Source organism: Balaenoptera musculus, chromosome 4 (genome assembly GCF_009873245.2).
Source record: "Balaenoptera musculus isolate JJ_BM4_2016_0621 chromosome 4, mBalMus1.pri.v3, whole genome shotgun sequence".
Classification (NCBI taxonomy): Eukaryota; Metazoa; Chordata; class Mammalia; order Artiodactyla; family Balaenopteridae; genus Balaenoptera; species Balaenoptera musculus.
Genome location: NC_045788.1, coordinates 3,761,537 through 3,780,716, shown reverse-complemented (window position 1 = coordinate 3,780,716; position 19,180 = coordinate 3,761,537). Strand labels below are relative to the sequence as shown.

The following is a 19,180-nucleotide window of genomic DNA, read 5'->3' as shown; positions in this document are numbered from 1 at the left end:
TGATTTGTATTATGATGCCCTTCTTAAACTCAGTGAATAGTATATAGCAGTTAAAACATCTACAGATAAATGAAGTCCTGTAGCAACTACAGTTTCAGCATTTGAGCAGTGAAGCCTTTTCCAATCCTTTCATTAAGTTAGAAGTTGCCATTTCTGCATCCCTGGCCCCCAGCTGCCAATGACCAGGACTGAAAAAGGCAACCTGGATAACTTTCTGTAATAGAAGAGTACTTTATTACAAAATAGTCATTGTGAACAAACAGAAACCAACAGGATATACACCAAAGAGTATACAAAAGAGTAGTTTATTTGGAGAAAAGCACAGAGACCTAGGAAATGGGGATTCTGTCATCTATCCTCACCAGACAGTTGCAAAACATACTGAAACACAATCAATACAATGAGAATATTAATACACATGGATTTCATGAGGTAAAATAAGTTATGTAGACATTTAAGGCAGTCTATGAAATACTTTAATTTGGCCATATTCTAAGTATTTAAAAAATACGATGCATTTTATGTCATCTTTGCCTACTTATATATCGCACCATGTGAGAGAGAGAGGTGGCTGTATAATTAACGATAAGCCCAGGATATGGTAATTTCTAATCCTCCAGTACATATTTTAGAGCTTAAGGGTAACAGGGCCTGTTGATGTCCTTGAGTGATACATAGAACACACCCACGTTTTGCTCAGTGGTGATTCATGGAGCCTAGAAGCAATTTTCAGGGATGTTATAAAGTAGTAGTTCTTGAAGAAGGCATTTGATAAAAGATGTTCGGTTCTAGACATATGTACAGATCTCGACTTTCTCTTGTCCTCTGGGGTCTCATGGCTGCTTGAGTTGCGGAGGTGGGGGAAATTTTGTGGAAGCCGAGTTTGCATAGCAGACATAGGTTTTTATTTTTTAATGGGTATCTGGGGTGAAGATGATAGGGGGACCTAACGTTTCCTCGGGTCGCCCACAGCACTGCTCCTGTTCTCATACCCTTCAAGTGCACCTTACGGCAGCATCTCAGTCGCTCTGGGAGAGCTGCTCCCCTACCTGCACTCTCTCCCCAGTATCCCAGGGATGAACGGTCGGGAGCTCTTGGCTCCCACATTCTGGGCCCCGAAGGCAGAAGGAGGCTGCAAGGTCGGGTTTAGAGGCTGGCTTAGCCTGGGCGAACTTTCCAGGCCATCGCGAAGTTTTCCATCCTGGGTGCACGTGGACACCACGCGTCCGAGTTGCGGTTAGTGTGTCAACAGGGTCAGTCCAGTAGGCACTTCGAGAAAGCTTCGAGGCTAGTGTGAAGCCAGGGCCGCGATGGCCGGGGGTAAAACGCCGCCCCTGCTTCGCCTTAGGGCAACTCCCCCCCCCCCACCCCCGGCCAGTGTTTGCCTTTAACGCGCGTGCCCGTCAAGGTCCCCGCGTCCCCTCCCTCCGGCCCGCCCGGCAGCCTCTGTTTCCCTCCCCGCTCCCGGTCCGGGCCGCTCCTTCTCCATGGGACGCCCCTCGCCCACCCCCGCCGCTGCCCGCTCGCGGGACCCGGCTGTCACTTCACTTTTCCGCGCCGCCTCCCAGCCCTCTCGCCCGGCCGCGGGGCCCCGCCGTGCGCGCGCCCGCCGCCGCCCCCTCGCGGCCGCGCGCCCGCGGAGGAGGGGCGGAGCGGGGAGGGGGCAGGGAGGCGCGCGGCGCGGCGGGCCGACGTGGGACTCGCGCTCTCGCGGTCTCTCCCGGGCGCGCCGGCACGCGCAGTCGCGGGCGCGCGCGCGGACGGCCGGGCGGCGGCGGCTCACGGAGGCGGTGGCTCCACTTTCCAGGACTCAGGGGCGGCCACAGCGACAGCCGCGGGCAGCAGCCTCGGGAGCCGGAGCTGGAACGGCCGGGGGCGGCGGCGGCGGCGCCGGGGGTGAGTCCGGGCGGGCGCGGGCGCGGCGGGGACAGGCGTGGCCGGGCGGTCCGGTGCGCGGTGCGCGGGTCCGGGTTCGGTGACCGGACGGTCCGCGGGGACAGCCCGTCCCCGGGGCCTCTTCCGCGCCCCTTTCCCCCGCGCCTCCGCAGACTCCTCTTCCCGGGCTGGGGCTCGAGCCCGCGATCTGCGCGGACGCCCCTCTCTCAGGTACCCGCTGGGCCCCCGCCCCGACCCCCCGCGCCCCCCGGCGCCGCTCGCGCCCCGGTTCCCTCCCCGCGCCCCGCGTGCCCCCGTCCCCGCGCCCCCTCCCGCGAGCCTCCTGCCCCGGTTTCTCGCCCTTTCCACCCCTCCCCCTCCTCCCCATCCACCCCTCCTCCTGCCTCTTCCCTCCCTGCCCATCCTCTACCCCCTTCCGTTCTCGGTTCCCCATCCCTCTCCAGCCGCATCCTGGAACTAAGTCTTTGCAAAAAAGTACAGGATAAATGTCACGGTGGAAAGTGCCCGGCTCGGTCTTCTGCTGTTTTCACTAATTGCATAATTGCAGCACATGGTGTCTCTCCGGGCGAGTGCCGGGTCTGGCCCCCCCGGGGCCCGCCTGGAGACCCGGTGGGGTGTGTTTGTGTTTGCCCTGGTGTGGAGTGTGTGTTGTCCTGGTCTTTTGTGAAGCCCAGCGCTTGTCACAGTTTGGAGCCCAAGCCCATTTTTCTCCAGCCTCTTCTCTGCAGCTCCCACTGGCCTGGTTCGAAACTGGATTCTCCCCCCGCCCTCCCCCCTCCCTCTCTCTTCTCTCTTAGTGTTTTGATCCTTTTGCCCTTTACCATTTCTAATGAAGATAAAGCGTAGCTTCTTGTGGTTTTTTTCCCACGACCGACCAGAAATGTCCAATCCATCTTCCCTTAAGGAAATTAAGGCCGCTTTAGAAAGACCTCATCCTGTGCTTGGTGGCTGTTAGACCTATTTGCATGTCTTCAAGATTCATCGTTTTGCCTTGTGTATTCTTGAGCGTCTACTCAAATATTTCTATTTAAGAGTACAAAAGGAAATGCTAGGGTTTACCTTAAGAGTATCTCGCCTTTCAGAAAGATTTTAAGTTCTTCTCAGTTTATTTTGTTGTTGTTTTTTAAAAATCCCTGATTCCTAAAAATGTATGTTTCTGAATAGGTGATAATTCAGTCTGGACCTTGGGAATCTAAATATTTGTGTTTACCTAGTTTGGATGCTCCTTGGCTGTTTAGAGTTTTGTATGTGGGCTGATGCCAATGACGGAGGGTTTTCATATAATGTCATACCCCATTATAGAAAGGTGCTCCCCTCCAGGACATAGCACCTTTTCCTCAAAACTTGGGTGTCCCACGATTATTTCGTGCATAAGTATCTTTGCACGTAAGTGCAAAGCTGGCTATTGCTAGATATTCTGCATATAATATAAATTATTTTACATTTTAGAAAAGTTTGGAAACGTGAGTGGGAAGACAGATAGCAAGAAATCAGATGACAGAATTACGCGTTTTCCTGTTGTAAAAGCTCAAAGGAACACTTGCTTTTGCAGTTTTATACCGTGAGGTACACTTATAAGGCTTATTTGGACAGTAATCCGGATTTATGGAGTGACTATGGTTGTTTTTATGTTATCAGTAATATTTAAAACCAAATCACTTCATTTTTATGGAACATGTGAGTTTCATTTTGGATGTTGCTAATTTCCAAGACTGTAATTTACAATATAGAGTACACAGCTAATACAGGTTTAGGTAATTTGTGTGTTGAAGAAAGAACGATATCTAAACTCCTAATATAACCCATATTTGAGGAAAGTTCTACTTTACTATTTTATGTTTAGAAGCCAAGTTTTACTTTGAGTACAAAGCAAAAATATAAATTTAAGTATCTTAATATCTTTGAAACTATCATGGAAGAGTAGCTCTATGTTTATAACGGTGGGATTCAAGTTTATCTTCACTGTAGATAATTGGATCAAATTAGCTATTTAGGAATTAATGTTAAAAGATGATTTTAAAGCGCTGATTTAGAAGATAACATTTAGAGAGTTTTAATTCAGGAAGTTTCATTCATTTGTACTTTAGAGAGACAAAACACCAATCTTGTAACTCATTAAAATGCTTATAGACAGTTTTTTCTTCATAAAGATTAGTTGTCACTTAATTTTTCCCCATACTTTTTCTGTAAGCAGGCATTCAAAAACCAACAGCCACAGAAGTTCCCCTTACTCTTGATATTTGAAAAAGATATGAAAACTTTGTTTCTACAGGTTTCTATAGTGGTTATTCGTGGCCTTGAGCGAATTTATCATCTGTAGGTTAAGATTTGGACAAAATAAGGTATCTTAGGTCAAAAGTGGAAATAATCTTTTTTCCTTATTGTGAAACTGTAGAAATTATACATCTATTTGGGTATTTTAATAATTCTCTAGTGAGACTAATTTTAGTCTTCTATTCTGGAGCAGTTTATGTAATTTGGGTTTCAGATTATGGCTCAGATTATATCATTGAGTAGTCTTTTAAGTAATTATATATACTTGTGGCATTATTAGATATTATGTAGTTACACATAAATAAAGATGTTAAGACGAACGTGTAGCTTTATAACTAATGTAATATACAACTGAAATTCTAGGCATAGTTTATTAAACTGAAGCTGGAGGTTCAGTAAAAAAGAATTTTATTTAGGTTTCCATATGTTTGTCATATAATGGATTGCTTCTGGTTTAAGACGTATAAAATGACTTCTCACTCATTTCACATATCTCAAAATATTGCCAGCAGCATTTTGCTGTATCTGAGGGCCTTTCTCTGAGAATTATTCTCTTTCTTACTCCCATGCACATCTGCTCTATCTAACATGCTCTTATATACATACTTATAAGGTTTTAAACTTCTGATATATTTTTTTTTACTGAAAGAAGTAAGCTGAAAAAAAAATCAGTGTTAAATCCAAGGGTGAGAATTTAAGTGAAATAGCAATGAAAGGAAAAAAAAAGTAAGAAATACGTTCGGACTGTTAGAGCTAGATGTGAAACATACTGATATAAAATTTCAAGATTCTATTAAGTGACTTTAGTGCTCATAAAAGCTGTCACGGCAGTGGAGACTCATGCTCTCCATTTACAGGGTAGAGAGAAAAGCAGTCAGGGTTCCCTGTGTGTTTCAGAGGTGCATGGAGGAGGGGGCCCTTGAGGGTGAGAGGGTGGTGGTGCTGTGTTTGTCGTATTGAAGACATTCAGGAGTTTCTGTTGTCTCTTCACCCCCTGTACTTCCTGATTCCTCCGTTCTCTTGCAGTGCTTTTTGGTTTGTGTTACCCAACAAATTTCAACCACTTAAAGGTCTGTATTAGGAAATCACTTTGATTTAGAGCAAGCTACAAGTTAAATCTTTGGTGGTGATGAATTTTAATCATTGTCAGCTAGCTATACATTTGGACCGATTATAGTAATAAAAAACAGTGCTTTAGTTGAGGTGTCTCTCTTTTACGTATTCTTATTCTCGATCTATCAAATACAGTTTTATTTCAAGTCCTGATTTGATTGAGAGTAACATAGTATCTTTTTCAAAAGGAATTTGTCCCATTTATGTGTGATTCTTAAAGGTATATTTTGTGTTGTTAATGTCACTTCTTAAAGGTAGTTTTGTTTTTTAAAGACGAGGTACCTCAGAAGGTAGAGCTGCACCACCTCAAGTGGTTATGAGGTGACAGTAACATCGTGGGAGTCTGGGTGTGGGTTTTGTCAGTTTGGTTTTGGATTTGTCAGTAAACTCTAAGCTAGCTGGGTCACAAGGGATGTATTCATGGTACTCAAACTCAGAAACTGATTATGATAGACTGACAGTTGCGAAGAGAGGACGGGCACTTTTTTTGTGTTATCTGGGTTATAACAGCTTACAATACCAGTGTACCAAGGTATTGAGGAAATGGAGTTGGTCATCAGAGTTGCTTGTGGAGCATGAACTCAGGGCCAAGGGAATTTGAAAGCCTTGAGGGATATTCCATCCAGACTGGGGGCGGGGGTGGGGAAAGAATCCTTCAGTGTCTCCGTACAGTCTTCATTTCCTGTGAAACGGGGTTGCTTGGTATATTGCCGGATCCGTGCTGGCACTGTGGTACAGTTCAGTTTTTATCGAGTCATGGAGGCCTCTGTGTTCTTCTGTTATCACAAAGGTTACTTCAAACAATTGTCTGGTTTAGAGGATTTTAACCTTAGCCCGGCCCGGAGGATGTATTCATGTAATATTGATGTGAAAGTGTGCCCCATTCCTCTGTTCTTGTGGCTGTTTTTACTAACCTCTGTTACAGCACTTAGCAAGTTGGCTTACCCACTGGATCAGATTTCTCATGCTTGTGGGACCAAAGGGCCTAGCACAGTGCCTGGTGGGGAGTAGGCCCTCAGTTTTTTTTTGGTAACAGATCTATTGCCGTGTAATTCACATACTGTAAAATTCACTCTTCGAAAATGTGTAACTCAGTGGGTTTTAGAATATTTAGAGTTGTACAACATCACCATTATCTAATTTAAGAACACTTCATCACCCCAAAGGGAAACTTTGCACCTATTAGCAGCCCTTTCCCATTCTTCCCTCACTCCCAGCCCCTGGCAGTCGCTTACTGACTTTTCTGTCTCTGTGGATTTACCTATTCTGGACGTTTCATATAAATGGAATCATGCGGTTTGTGGTCCTTTGTGACTGGCTTCTTTCACTTAGCATAGTGTTTTCAAAGTTCATCCATGTTGTAGCATGTAGATACTATTCCTTTCATTCCATTCATTCCTTTATGTGGATGAGTAATAGTGCGTCGTTTGGATATAGCACATTTGGTTTATCTGTTCATCAGTTAGTGGACATTTGAGTTGTTTTCCTCTTTTGGGTTCTATGAATAATGTTGCTATGAGCATTGTGTGTGTATATTTTGTATCTTTTCATTTCTCTCCTCAGTACACTTTGAATGGATGAAAGAAAAGTTTTGGCAACTCCCAAAGCTGTTTTGTAAAGTGACCAAGTCATTCATTTTATAGTGAGCTTTCCTTGGTTCCTCTAAGATTCACTTTCTCTCTCTTCTTGAGGTACCTTACTGCAGTCCTCCCACAACTGAATAAATGATTTTTAACTCTCTAATCCAGGATCTAAAATGTCCACTGAGGCACAAAGAGTTGATGACAGTCCAAGCACTAGTGGAGGAAGTTCTGATGGAGACCAACGTGAAAGTGTCCAGCAAGAGCCAGAAAGAGAACAAGTTCAGCCCAAGAAAAAGGAGGGGAAAATATCCAGCAAAACAGCTGCTAAATTGTCAACTAGTGCTAAAAGGTACCTCAATTATTGTAACCTCTTTGGTTTTAGTATCAATTTATCATCTTAAGTTCTATCTTTCTCTTGCATTTAATCATTTATCTGGGATGTGGACCATGAAGTTCATGGACTTTTCTTTCTTCTTCAAGATTACTTCTTTTCCATGGTTTTACCTGTATGCAATATGAACTTTTTGGTATTTAAAGTCAGTTAAACAGCGTGGCAAATTTATAAAGTACATATCCATAGCGTGTGTGTGTGTGCGTGCGTGTGTGTGCGTGCGTGTGTGTGTGTTTATGTATTGTTAGGTGAGTATGTATAGGAAAATGCATGTAAAAGTGTGATGATTTGATTTATGGTTCCTTGACCATTAATATTTTATTCTGTTCAGTAGCAGAGAATAAAGAGTGGGAGTCCATTGAAATAGTTATTGGATGGTACTGTATTTCCTACTACTCCCTGTTAGTGAAGTGAGAAATGCAGGAGTTTAGTAACAAATGCATCTTGGTTTCATCATATTAGGCAGTGGTTCAGTCTTGATACAGATTTTCTTTTTCTCCAGAGAATAGCTAGATCTGGAAGGAAGATATTTGAGTGATTCCCTATTGCCACATCAGTTGCTTTTGATGATTGGCATGTCATTGGACTCAGCAGACAAATCTGCTCTAATATTGTTACGTTACAGAATATCTCTTGGTAAATAATTTAAAGGTGAATTGAATTTAGTAGAATCTTTCCTGGTCCTGTGATGTACTATTCTTGTTTTAATACCTTTTTTATATCAAATAGGAAGTGTAAAGAAAAGCAGTCGGTAAACTTTAGGCATGGTGGAATGTCTGAACGTTGAATGGTAGCTTTATACTTGACTCGGTAGTATGAATTAGGGGGAACCCATCGCAAAGATTATAAACCACGTGGGCTAGTGGCCCTTGTTTCTCTCTGGCCTTGTCAGTCCACAGGATTGGGAAGAACCTTCTCAGGCCCCTGGCAGGATGTGACTTTCTAGGGAGAGGTGTTAGAGCGATGGTGCGTGGTGAGCAGCCCATTCTAAGGGACTAGGGTACTCGGTTTCCCTTTTCCAGAAGTGTGTTGCTGATCCCTGACCTCTGTTGAAAGAGCTGTGTGACAGGCAGGTGGCTTTGAACTCTAAACCTTCGAGCCTCTATACTCGAACGTGCCAGCGTGGGGGAAAGGGTTCACTTTGTTTCTGCTGTCACACCACAAATCCAGGAGGCCTCAGCTGGTGGACCTGGTGGCAACACAAAATGCCCTGCTGCGGGGAAATGGGGGTGGAGTTAGAGCGGAGAAGGAAGGTGGGGATGGAGAAAATAGGGCATTTAGATGAAGGAAAGGAGGTGGGTGTGGGTGGGTAGGAGGTACTCAAGTACAGATTGTGGCCCATGTAGATGGAGGAACTCTAATCAGTCAGTGTCTGATTGGCTCATAATAGCAATTGGTATTACTGCACTGCTGAAAGTAAGAAGGGTCTTTTGAGTTGCTTCCTGGCTGAAAAAAATCCCTCCATTGACAGATATATTCTTGTGAATCTATGGTTTTCAAACTGTGATTGATGACCTTCCTCTAGACAGTCTCTGGGTGGTTTACGGGACAGTGTCTGAAGTGACTTAGTCATTTACTATTTGTTTTAAATATAAAAATGCTGCTTCACTGCTAATATTTTAAGTAAAAAAACCCCCAAAAAACCCAATACAAAAAACTTAATTCTTCCCTTTTCCCCAATTTAGTTGATAGTGAAGTTAATTTTGTTCCCCCCACCATCTCTGCTTAAGTTCTAACATCTGAGGAAAACATTGGGACTCATGAGCGCAGGGACTTAACATCTTTTTAATTCACCACAGTGCCTAACATAGTAGGGTCACGATAGTTTTTTACTGGCTGCCTTAGATCTTGACTTTGTTGTAGGAGTTGGATCTTCTGTAGAGATTAGAGTCCCAGTACTAATGTGTTCAGAAGATCCAAGTTAGAGGCAGTTTCAAAATAAAATTCTAACTTGTTATTATTGATAATGATTTTTATTCAGATGAGACGTCTTTTCCAAATAGTGTCATTTTGTGAGCCAGGGTTAATCATCTGGATCCGGGTTTGATTCCGGGTTCTGGCATTTAGTCTCTCTGTGATATAAGATGCATAATTTAACATTTCTAAGCCTCAGCTTTATCTTCTGTAAAATGGGGATAATAACGGTCCCATCCTCACAGCCAGTTAAAGTCTACAGTGATATTTCTCCAAGTCCATTTGATAAACTTTAGGAAAATGAGGTATATGTTAACCTCTGAGGACTTAACGCTGTTTGTTAAACTAGAAAAACTCAGATTTTTATAGTAACTCAAGAAAAGTACTTTGCACATAGATGTTCAATTGCATAAAATGTGCTATAATTGTAGAATTAATAATTAGGTGTAGAAACATGTTTTCTTGAAAAAAAATTTCAGTTTTCAGGTATTACAGAAAAGTAATGTTGGATACAGAAAATATTAAATGGGAAATTTATTTATTTACTTATTTGGCCGTGCTCCACGGCTTTTGGGATCTTAATTCCCTGACCAGCGATAGAACCTGGGCCCCAGCAGTGAAAGTGCAGAATCCTAACCACTGGACTGCCAGGGAATTCCTGGGAATTTTATTTAAACTATGGTAAAAATTAATTTCTGTCTTCTTCAGAGTTAAGAGGGAGATTTTAGTTACTTCTTTGATGCATTTTTGCTCTTCTTTGGCTTGAATTTGTTTCTTAAAAAATTGGCATGCTCTTATCACGGTCTGTTCTCTCGATAACGTCTATATCACTCTTGGTATATTTGCTATACCTCTAATTATATTTGTTTTGTATATATATATTTGTCTTATTTGTAGTTGGACTATGTCTGAAGTAACAAATTTTGATGATTTCATTAAATGGACTAGTCAATTCAATAAGACATCCATTTTGAGCTCTTCATTGAATTGACTGTACTGTCTGTCAGTGTGAATTTTTAAAAATATTTATTTTATTTATTTATCTATTTACTTATTTGGTTGCACCGGGTCTTAGTTGCGGCAGGCGGGCTCCTTGGTTGTGGCTCATGGGCTCCTTAGTTGTGGCATGCTAACTCTTAGTTGCGGTATGCATGTGGGATCTAGTTCCCTGACCGGGGATGGAACCCGGGCCCCCTGCCTTGGGAGCTCCGAGTCTTGACCACTGCGCCACCAGGGAAGTCCCTGTAAATGTGAATTTTAAATCACATTTATTGCATACTACCTTTGTTCAGAGTGGACGTTGTGATTTTACTGGATACAATATAATACTGTCCTAGGGATGATACTTGGCTTTAGACTCTAAATTTTTGTTAGGTTGAAAGGTTGATTTCAGTGTACATGTATTCCAGTGTGAACTTTTATTATATGGGCTCATCTAAGTTTGTTTTCCACATAAGAATGAAGTAATACTCTTTATAGATAATCTTTCATAACTATTGTATCTTCTTGATTCTGAATGTGCATTTAAAAACTCTTTAATGTTGCTGAAATCAGGATGCATCTTACAGTTGATGCGCACAATCATCAATTTAGGGTGTCTTAAAAATCAGTGGTCTTTTGGATTCACAGGTACGTGGTATGTATCAATCACCATTCAGAATTAAACTCTAGGTTTATTACTTGCAATGGCTCTGTGTTTTCTGGGTTAATTCAGAGATTTAAGGTTTAAATCTCAAAATTTAAATCTCAAAACTTTGAGATTTAAGAAATTTTAGTAATTAGTTGCATGATGTTTTCTTCTTGAGAATGAGTTCATGTTGGAAGGTTTTCAGGAATGCAGACGGTAGGGGAATATAGAAAGTCATCTAAGTGGATGAAGGTTTTTTAAAATAATAACTGTTAAGCAAACACCTTTGTGACTTCCCATGTCATATATTCATGTCCTGCTTGGCCCTGAGTAAGTTACTGAATTTTCTTTAGCCTAAAATATGTTTGTGTTTTAAACATGTCAATACCTATACACCGCTTCATTTTTCTGAACCATAAGTCCAATATGTTGGTGTTAAAATGAATGTTTCATATTGCCTCCATTTTTGTGTCGTTTTGGTGCCGTTTTCTTCAGTCAAGGCTGAATGAATCATGATTGTGGCCCCCGTCCTCCACTCCCCTTTCTTTTTAGCACATGACAGTCACGTGCAATACTCTTAGCATTCCTGGAACATTTAAGGTATTGGGTGAACTCTTACAAACTGAAATTTAGTCTGTATTTTGCTTCTGACTTGTCTCCGTAACCATGTGCAGCCACTGACTTCTGTATCATAACGACTAAGGAAGTGGCACTGCTGGACAGAAATTCGAGAGTTAGGTGATTGTCTAGTTGATTTATGTCTCAAGAAAGAATTTTGTCTTAAAAGTTCTGATAAGAGAGAAGAGAGGTCTTTTTGTTTATTTGACCTAGCAAGATAATTGCTTGTCTTTTCACCTTACCAGTGTACAGTTACTAACCTTAGTTTCCTAAATGGGGACTGATAAAACGGTAATACTTAGAAAATTCTGTGAGATTTATTTAATTCACTTTTAATAGCCTAAGATCATCATGTAAAAGGTACACGATAAGTGTGAATTATTGATACTTTTTCATTTTTCGTCACCCTAAGGGACAGTGCCTGAAATAGCTGCCTTCCTTGCCCCGCGTGTCAAGACTGAGAAACTTAATACATACCATGATCACAACTTTTGAGATAGAAATGAATTGCTGTTATTGAAAACAGCAGGACGTCTTGCAACCGTTTAAATAGCAATTCTTAGTATAATCTTTTCTGTCAAGAGAAATACAGCCATTCTTTGGTAGCAGTGGCTCAAAATATAGTAGACTGACTCACTGCTCAGAATTGTCAAGTTTATCAATTGCAAGTTTATAAATTGTTTTTTTGTATTGAATAATTAGATTTAGAATTATAGACATCTGGAGGGGTTTCAAGTTCCATTATAGAATTCTGTGACAAAATTATGACATCAGTTTTTTAAACCAAAAGGGACAGTATAAGTGTAAAGCAAGATGAGTTATTTGAAAATCCCAAAGAAGTTCTTTTATGTTAAAAATAGTTTTCTTTGACAGTTTAAGCATACTCTTTTGAATGCCTGTTCTTTTGGTCCTCTTATTTTAAAAACGAAAGTATATATATATGTGTATACACACACACTTATATAGGTATTTGTGTATATATATATATATATATGTATATATCAGAATCACTTTACTGTACACTTGAAACTAACACAATATTGTAAATCAACTGTACTTAAATAGAAAAATTTTATGCAAGTTATTCATGTTTCTGGTAACAAATTAAACAGCACAGAGACATCTTTAATGAAAAGCAACAGTTTTCTGTTGAAGCGCTCTCCCTGTCCCAGTTCCATTCCTTTAGCTGTCTCTGGTTTGTCCTGCTACTGGTTTTCTGCACAACCCTGAATCATATGCATATACCTACTTGTTGAATTGTTAACTTAAATAATATCCTTTGTCTCCTTGCTATGAAATTTGAGGGTGTAGCTTGTTCACCTGCTTTCTTTTTTTTCCCTCCTCCCAGGTAATGATAGTTATATTTAAAAGAAAGAGTATTGGCTGTCTTTCTAAACTAAATAATATAGTTAAGCCACTATTTCTTATTCCCTCACATTTCAACAGTATTCCTTGGTTCCCTAGTTTGTAAAATGGGGATATTAGTACCTTTGTTCTTCTTTCCATCTACTCACACCCCCCCATCCACTTTTTGTTGGTTTCTCTTAGCTACACCCAATTTCACATCTTCAAGGTTAGTAACGTTTTCATTGTGAAGTGCAACTACAACCTGTCTTCTGCGCTTTATCTGTAAGTAAAAGGCCAATAATCTCTCTGTACGTTTACCTAAATATTTAGTGCCAGACCAAACACGGTGTTAGGATTAGATTTCCTCTAAGTCCAATGTTATGATCTCAGGGCTCCGCAGTGAGTCATAGCATTTAGGTGAAATAGGTCACATCTTTCTGTTTTATCCCTTAATATCTGTTACATGATTAAAATTATTTTACTTACGTTTTAGTTTCCCTCCTGTTCGATCTATGATTTTCTTAGGCAGAAAATGTAATCTCTTCTGGGATTTCTGACTGTCTTTCTCCCCGCTCCCCGAATAGTAGGTCTTTTTTAATCTTTATGTACTCCGTAGTCCCCTCTTAACCATCTCAACCTGTTTGATCTATGCCCATCTGCTTTGTCTTCCAGAAATACACTGAAATTTCTCCTCCTTTGGTGACCACCCCCTTCTCTTGGCTGTTTATTCCTTTTTGCACTTTCTGTATCTCCACCTGCTCCCCTCCCATTACCGTGGGGTCCTGAAGGAGTGGGAGGTGAATGTGTGTGTTCGCAGTTTGCTGTCTTTAACCTGGACTTACCCATTTTGTTTTAAATTTATTTATTTATTTATTTATTTATTTATTTATTTATTTTTGGCTGTGTTGGGTCTTCGTTTCTGTGCGAGGGCTTTCTCTAGTTGCGGCAAGTGGGGACCACTCTTCATCGCTGTGCGCGGGCCTCTCACTATCGCGGCCTCTCTTGTTGCGGAGCACAGGCTCCAGACGCGCAGGCTCAGTAGTTGTGGCTCACGGGCCTAGTTGCTCCGCGGCATGTGGGATCTTCCCAGACCAGGGCTCAAACCCGTGTCCCCTGCATTGGCAGGCAGATTCTCAACCACTGCGCCACCAGGGAACCCCCCCATTTTGTTTTAAAGTGCCTGTTTTATTTATATTTTTGTGTGAAATCCACAAAGGGTGTTCTCGTATATCAGATCTTTGAGACTTCTCATTTAATTCTGGGCCATATATGTACTTTAAATGCATATAAACACATCACAGAGTCCATATTAGAAGGAAATCATATGTTCTAATGATAAGCGGTCATGGAATTTGTCCTAGTTAGAACCTCTTCATTTCACAGGAGAGAAAATTGAGGCCTAAAGAGAGGGAGCAGGTGTGAGCAGCCTTTTTGCCCAAGAATCCTCAGTTAATGGGATAGCAGAATTAATAGGTTTTTTGTCTTTTAATTTGTTAGTCTTGCTGTACTTCATAATGCCTCCCCAACCCTGAGTCACATGGCTTACAGAAGTGACCATTCTATCTGGACCATGCGCTTCATTTGGGAGGTTGGTGGCAGTCCTTCTGGGGGATTTGCACCAATTCTGAGCTTCCGTTTGTTGTCTTGAAAAAGGCATAGAATGAAACTGTTTGAGAATAAATGTCTTTGTTAAAATTCTTATTTTTTTGTGGTACTTTAGTCACCTGTCATTACCAAAAGGGCAGGCATCCAGCAGTTAGTGAATCTCATGTTTTAAAACCAAGGCAGAGGAGAAGAAGTGGTTTTGAGAATTTTTAAAAATTAGGCTTAACAAAGCCTACTTTTAATAATACATGAATGATAGAAGGTTGCTAAGTATACTCTTACAGAACAGTGTGGCACTGTTAGCCTTTGTGTATGTATAGGGGGTTAGGTGCAGTAAAGAATAAAAGATGAAGATAACTCATGAGGGCAAAAACAGGTTTTTAAAATAAAAGTTCTTTTTTCCCCCCCTTTGCACAAGGCTCACGCAGTTACATTAAAATGAAGGAATTCTAGTCAGGCTTATTGAAACTTGAAGGCCTCAACTTGCTCCCGCCTAGAAGCTTCAGGGAATAATGCCATTTATACTTTGATAGCGGTTTTGGGTGCTAGAATGAGATCCTGATAATCCTTTCTTCACCAGTTGATTGGCTCAGTCAGGATGCTTGGGTTCCACTTAATATGATCATTTTTCCATCCTACATGGGATGTTCTAGTGCAGATCAGAAGTTGGAATGACCCATAAGTAGTGTGGCAGACGTTTCCAGTTTAAACTAGAAATTTTGGTTAGTGTTAGCAGTGGCTTAACGAAGTTTTCATTGAAGTCATAGTGTTGCTAACACAGGCTGCAAGCACCGATGGTGGCCGGTCTCGTTACTCTCTGTAGGTGCATTGTCAAAACTGTGGCAGAAGTTACTACTTTGTTGGTATTGTATATGATGATTTATACAGTATTAGTATTTCAAGTTAAAAGCATCCAAACGGGGAATACTAGTGTAAAAGTATAATTGTAATGAAATATTAAAAGAGTGAAGACTTTTTAATGTAACTTTCTTTGTCTTTATTTTGAAGAATTCAGAAGGAACTTGCAGAAATTACGTTGGACCCGCCTCCCAACTGTAGGTAAGTACTTACGGATTTTTATTTATTTGTATCTTTTGCAGAAGAGGTAATTGAACTGTTGGTCTGATGTGCGCAACTATTGTCCTGATTAGTTAGTAAAAACATCATTGTGGTTTGGAGTTTAGTGACTGTGGAAGACAGTGGTGGTGGTTGTCTCTGCAGAAATGGGTTATTCCGCAAGTATGTTTGCAGTGGTGGAGTGGCGTCACCAAAAAAAAAAGAGTAACGCAATAACAATAAGGTAGTGAAATTATAGGGTAACAAATACAGTCACCTTTTAGTGGGAGAGGCGTGAGGGTTTTAAATGATTTCTTCAATGGTGCAGTAACAGCGTGGCTAAAATATTTGCTATTTGATAATTATTCAATTGTTATCCTGTTGGAAATTGATTTTTAAAAGTGCTGGAACATTAAACAGTGTTCTTTATGGTTTACATTACTTCTTGTCGTCATGGCTTATGACTAAGTCAGAACGGGTGATTGGAGGCAGGTTGAATTTAAAACGCTGTCTCCTTTATGACCACGTACCCTCAACTTTCTGGTCTGAGTTTACTTATAGGAAGTTAAAGTGCTTGCCCAGAAATGATTAATGACGTGCAGGTACGTAGTAAAAAGAGGAGAGAAACTATCTCCCACCTTAAACAGTATCTTGCATCTGGAGCAGTAGTTGCAAGATGGCTGTTTGGCTGTTTTAAGACATTTCTTTCTGTTTTGATGTGAGCTCAGTGTTGAAACCAGGCCAGCGTGGAGTTTTTGTCGTTTAAATTGGTGGTGGTGTGCATCAGAGGTGAGAGGGCAGGTTTCCAATACTGAGTGCGTTGTTGGGTGTGATTTCTGATTTCACTGATTTTGTTTTTATGTGAAAGCAAAGATAGCAACTATGGTTGTTAGTGAAAGTGAAAGTTTTGCAGGTGGCTCTATGGCTAGTTGACAGCTATTTTGTGTAGGAAAAATTCTAATAAGACTTAATGTTTGTGGTGAATTTAATATGGTTCTTTACATGAAAGTCATATATAGTATATAAACTTGCAATAATAACATTCGAAGAAAGTTTCACTCAGCTAGAACAAATGATTCTTTGTTAGGAAAAACTGTTTAATAGTAAGACTTTTTTGGTCACACTTAAGACTATGTTACATCAAAGCTGTTTCAGATGACAGATCATTATTTAGGCTTTGGTGGCCAATTTGTGTAAGTGGATTGATTTGTGGAAAAACTTCAGTTTGAATTAAACTAAAATCCCTTGTTTCTTAGGATAATATTTGTTTTAATGGTTTGAATTTTTTTTTAATAAACTGTGTTTTACCTCATATATTATTTTTGTTACCTTTTTACAAACAACTGAACTGGTAAATATGTGAACTTAGTTTATACACTTACTTGCTTAAATTTTGACAACAGATTCTTGGCAAAATAAACTAATTGCTTTGTTTCAATGAGCTTGTTTAAGGCTCACTTTTGATAAATGAAATCCACATATAATATCATGTGATGATTAGACTGTTTGCAACTTTACTATCATATGTTATTTTCTAATGCATTAGTCTAATTTAGCCTTGACTTAGTAAAAATAATAATTTAACTTAGATTAAACCAATATATTGTAAACATGCATGAAAACTGAAGAGTCTGTGAAAGGGATTACATAATGGTTATTACTTAAATAAACTTAAATAATTGAACCATAGTTCTATTTAATGTAAAAAAGAAAAGCTTAACTATGGTGTCATCTGAAATTTGGGGATTTACTTTTTCATTGAGCCTTAGTTAAAGTATCATTACTGGTTATGTAAGCAAAATATATGTAATAGTTTTACATTTAAAAATGTAGATGTCACTCATAATAAGCCCCTCAGACAGTTTCAGGAAAGACACCTACTTAGTTTTATTTTCCCCCCATTTTTATTGAGATATTGACATAGAACACTGTAGGAAAGATACCTCGTTTGGTTGATTTGCTGGCTTTTGGAAATTTGCAGTGAAATCCTTTTAACCATGTGAAGATTGGGTAACTAAATTTGCTTTAGAAGCAAGGACTATCGGTGAAGTGTCTTTAGCTCCTTTTATTGATCCCCAAATAGTTGATTGGACTGATCACGCAGACGTTAAGATCATGCCCACCTTCATGTTTGTGGTGCTACCCCGTGGCAAAGGATGTCGCGGGGTACATCCCCGTGTGGGGCTGTGCTGGGGCTGTGCTGGGAAGTGGTGATTACCCCCAGGTTCCCTGCGTGCTTGCACTACTTCACTTAGACGTTCACGCGCTTGTATTAAGTGGATTGCTGTGGCCTTTGGAGTTTGGGCGTCAAATATTTGATTGTGGTTTATAGTAAAGCAAGGTTAACAGTGCTTTTGTGGTTGATTTTTTAGAAGTGCTGTGCTGTCTTCATGTGTGTCCTACTGACTGTAATGAATCAGTTTATAGAAGTGTAGTAATTAAAGCCATCTGCCTGATAGAGTCAGAATCCCCGGTCACCTAAGTATTCCCTTTGCGTGTTACCCTTCCTGGGACACGTGCCTCTCACAGCCCTGCTGTTTGGTGGCTTGGGTACTTGTTAACTCGCTGTCGCAGGTAAAGATCATGTGTGGGGAGCGTTGGTGTGTTCAGGCAATCCGAGCGGAGAAGGATTTTATCTGTTTGCTGTCTCGGTGAGGGTGGGTGTGTGTCACCTTCCACTTGGAGTGTGGTTTATTCTTATTTCCTGGAACTTAAGAGGCTAGTACAACCCAGTTCTGTGTGTATGTCAGGTTAGAGATGGGACTTCTGAGTCTCAGTGCATCTCTTACGTGATGATGTCCGGGTAAGCAATTCTTGGATTCGTATTGCGGGAACTAGCATGTGTTTATCCTCTACTGCAGTATTGTTTAAGTTTTTTTTTTTTTTTCAGGTTTTGAACAAACTTAATCTTTTAAAAGAGCATGCACAAAACACTTTGACAATAAGTTATATTATTTCTTCTTACAGGAAACACCTGCCTATACATTTTTTGGTTTTCTTTTCACTTTTTTTAAATCGTCTTTGAGGTAAAAATGCAATAATACTGTTTTTTTTTTTTTTTTAGGCTGCGTAAAATGAATTCTTTTTTTATATTATAACATTAGAATTAATGTTTAAAAACAAAACTTTATGATATACCTAAGAAAACAGTCTGTGTTCATAAAATCATAAGGTCTGTAGGGCTGTGGGCATAGAAAATTGTACATAATTTGTGTGAAATTCGGTTATATACTTAGAGTGGTCTCTGTAAATAGTAGAACGTATTTTGCTTAGTCTTTTTTTTTTTTTTAATAAATTTATTTATTATTTTTTGGCTGCGTTGGGTCTTTGTTCCTGCACGCAGGCTTTCTCTAGCTGTGGCGAGCAAGGGCTACTCTTCGTTGTGGTGCACGGGCTTCTCATTGCGGTGGCTTCTCTTGTTGCGGAGCACGGGCTCTAGGCGCACAGGCTTCAGTAGTTGTGGCACATGGGCTCAGTAGTTGTGGCGCATGGCCTTAGTTACTCCGTGGTACGTGGGATCTTTCCAGGCCAGGGCTCGAACCTGTGTCCCCCGCATTGGCAGGCGGATTCTTAACCACTGCGCCACCAGGGAAGTCCTTAGTCTCAGTTATTATGATTGATATCATAATTGACCCGTGACATTTGCAGGGGCTCTCTCCGCAGATCCATAAATGTTTTGGTACCGCCAGCTGAGTTGGAGGTGCTGGGCTGTTGGCTAGAGTTGCTCACGACCTCAGTGCCCTGCACACCAGCTTA

At 40.7% G+C, this 19,180-nt stretch overlaps 1 protein-coding gene across 2 annotated transcripts in view; it reads left to right on the top strand.

Moving 5' to 3' along the window:
• Nucleotides 1–1,731: 1,731 nt before the first annotated feature.
• Nucleotides 1,732–19,180, top strand: part of LOC118894388 (ubiquitin-conjugating enzyme E2 E2) — a 363,674-nt gene continuing 346,225 nt past the window's right edge. Inside the window, exons 1-3 of one of the 2 annotated variants that reach the window (XM_036850618.1) lie at nt 1,732–1,896; nt 7,032–7,215; nt 15,377–15,427. In XM_036850618.1, coding sequence (XP_036706513.1) covers nt 7,040–7,215; nt 15,377–15,427 — 227 coding nt within the window. In that variant the 5' untranslated portion in view covers nt 1,732–1,896; nt 7,032–7,039. The remainder of the gene's footprint in view (nt 1,897–7,031; nt 7,216–15,376; nt 15,428–19,180) is intronic. The other variant, XM_036850619.1, reaches the window with a different exon arrangement.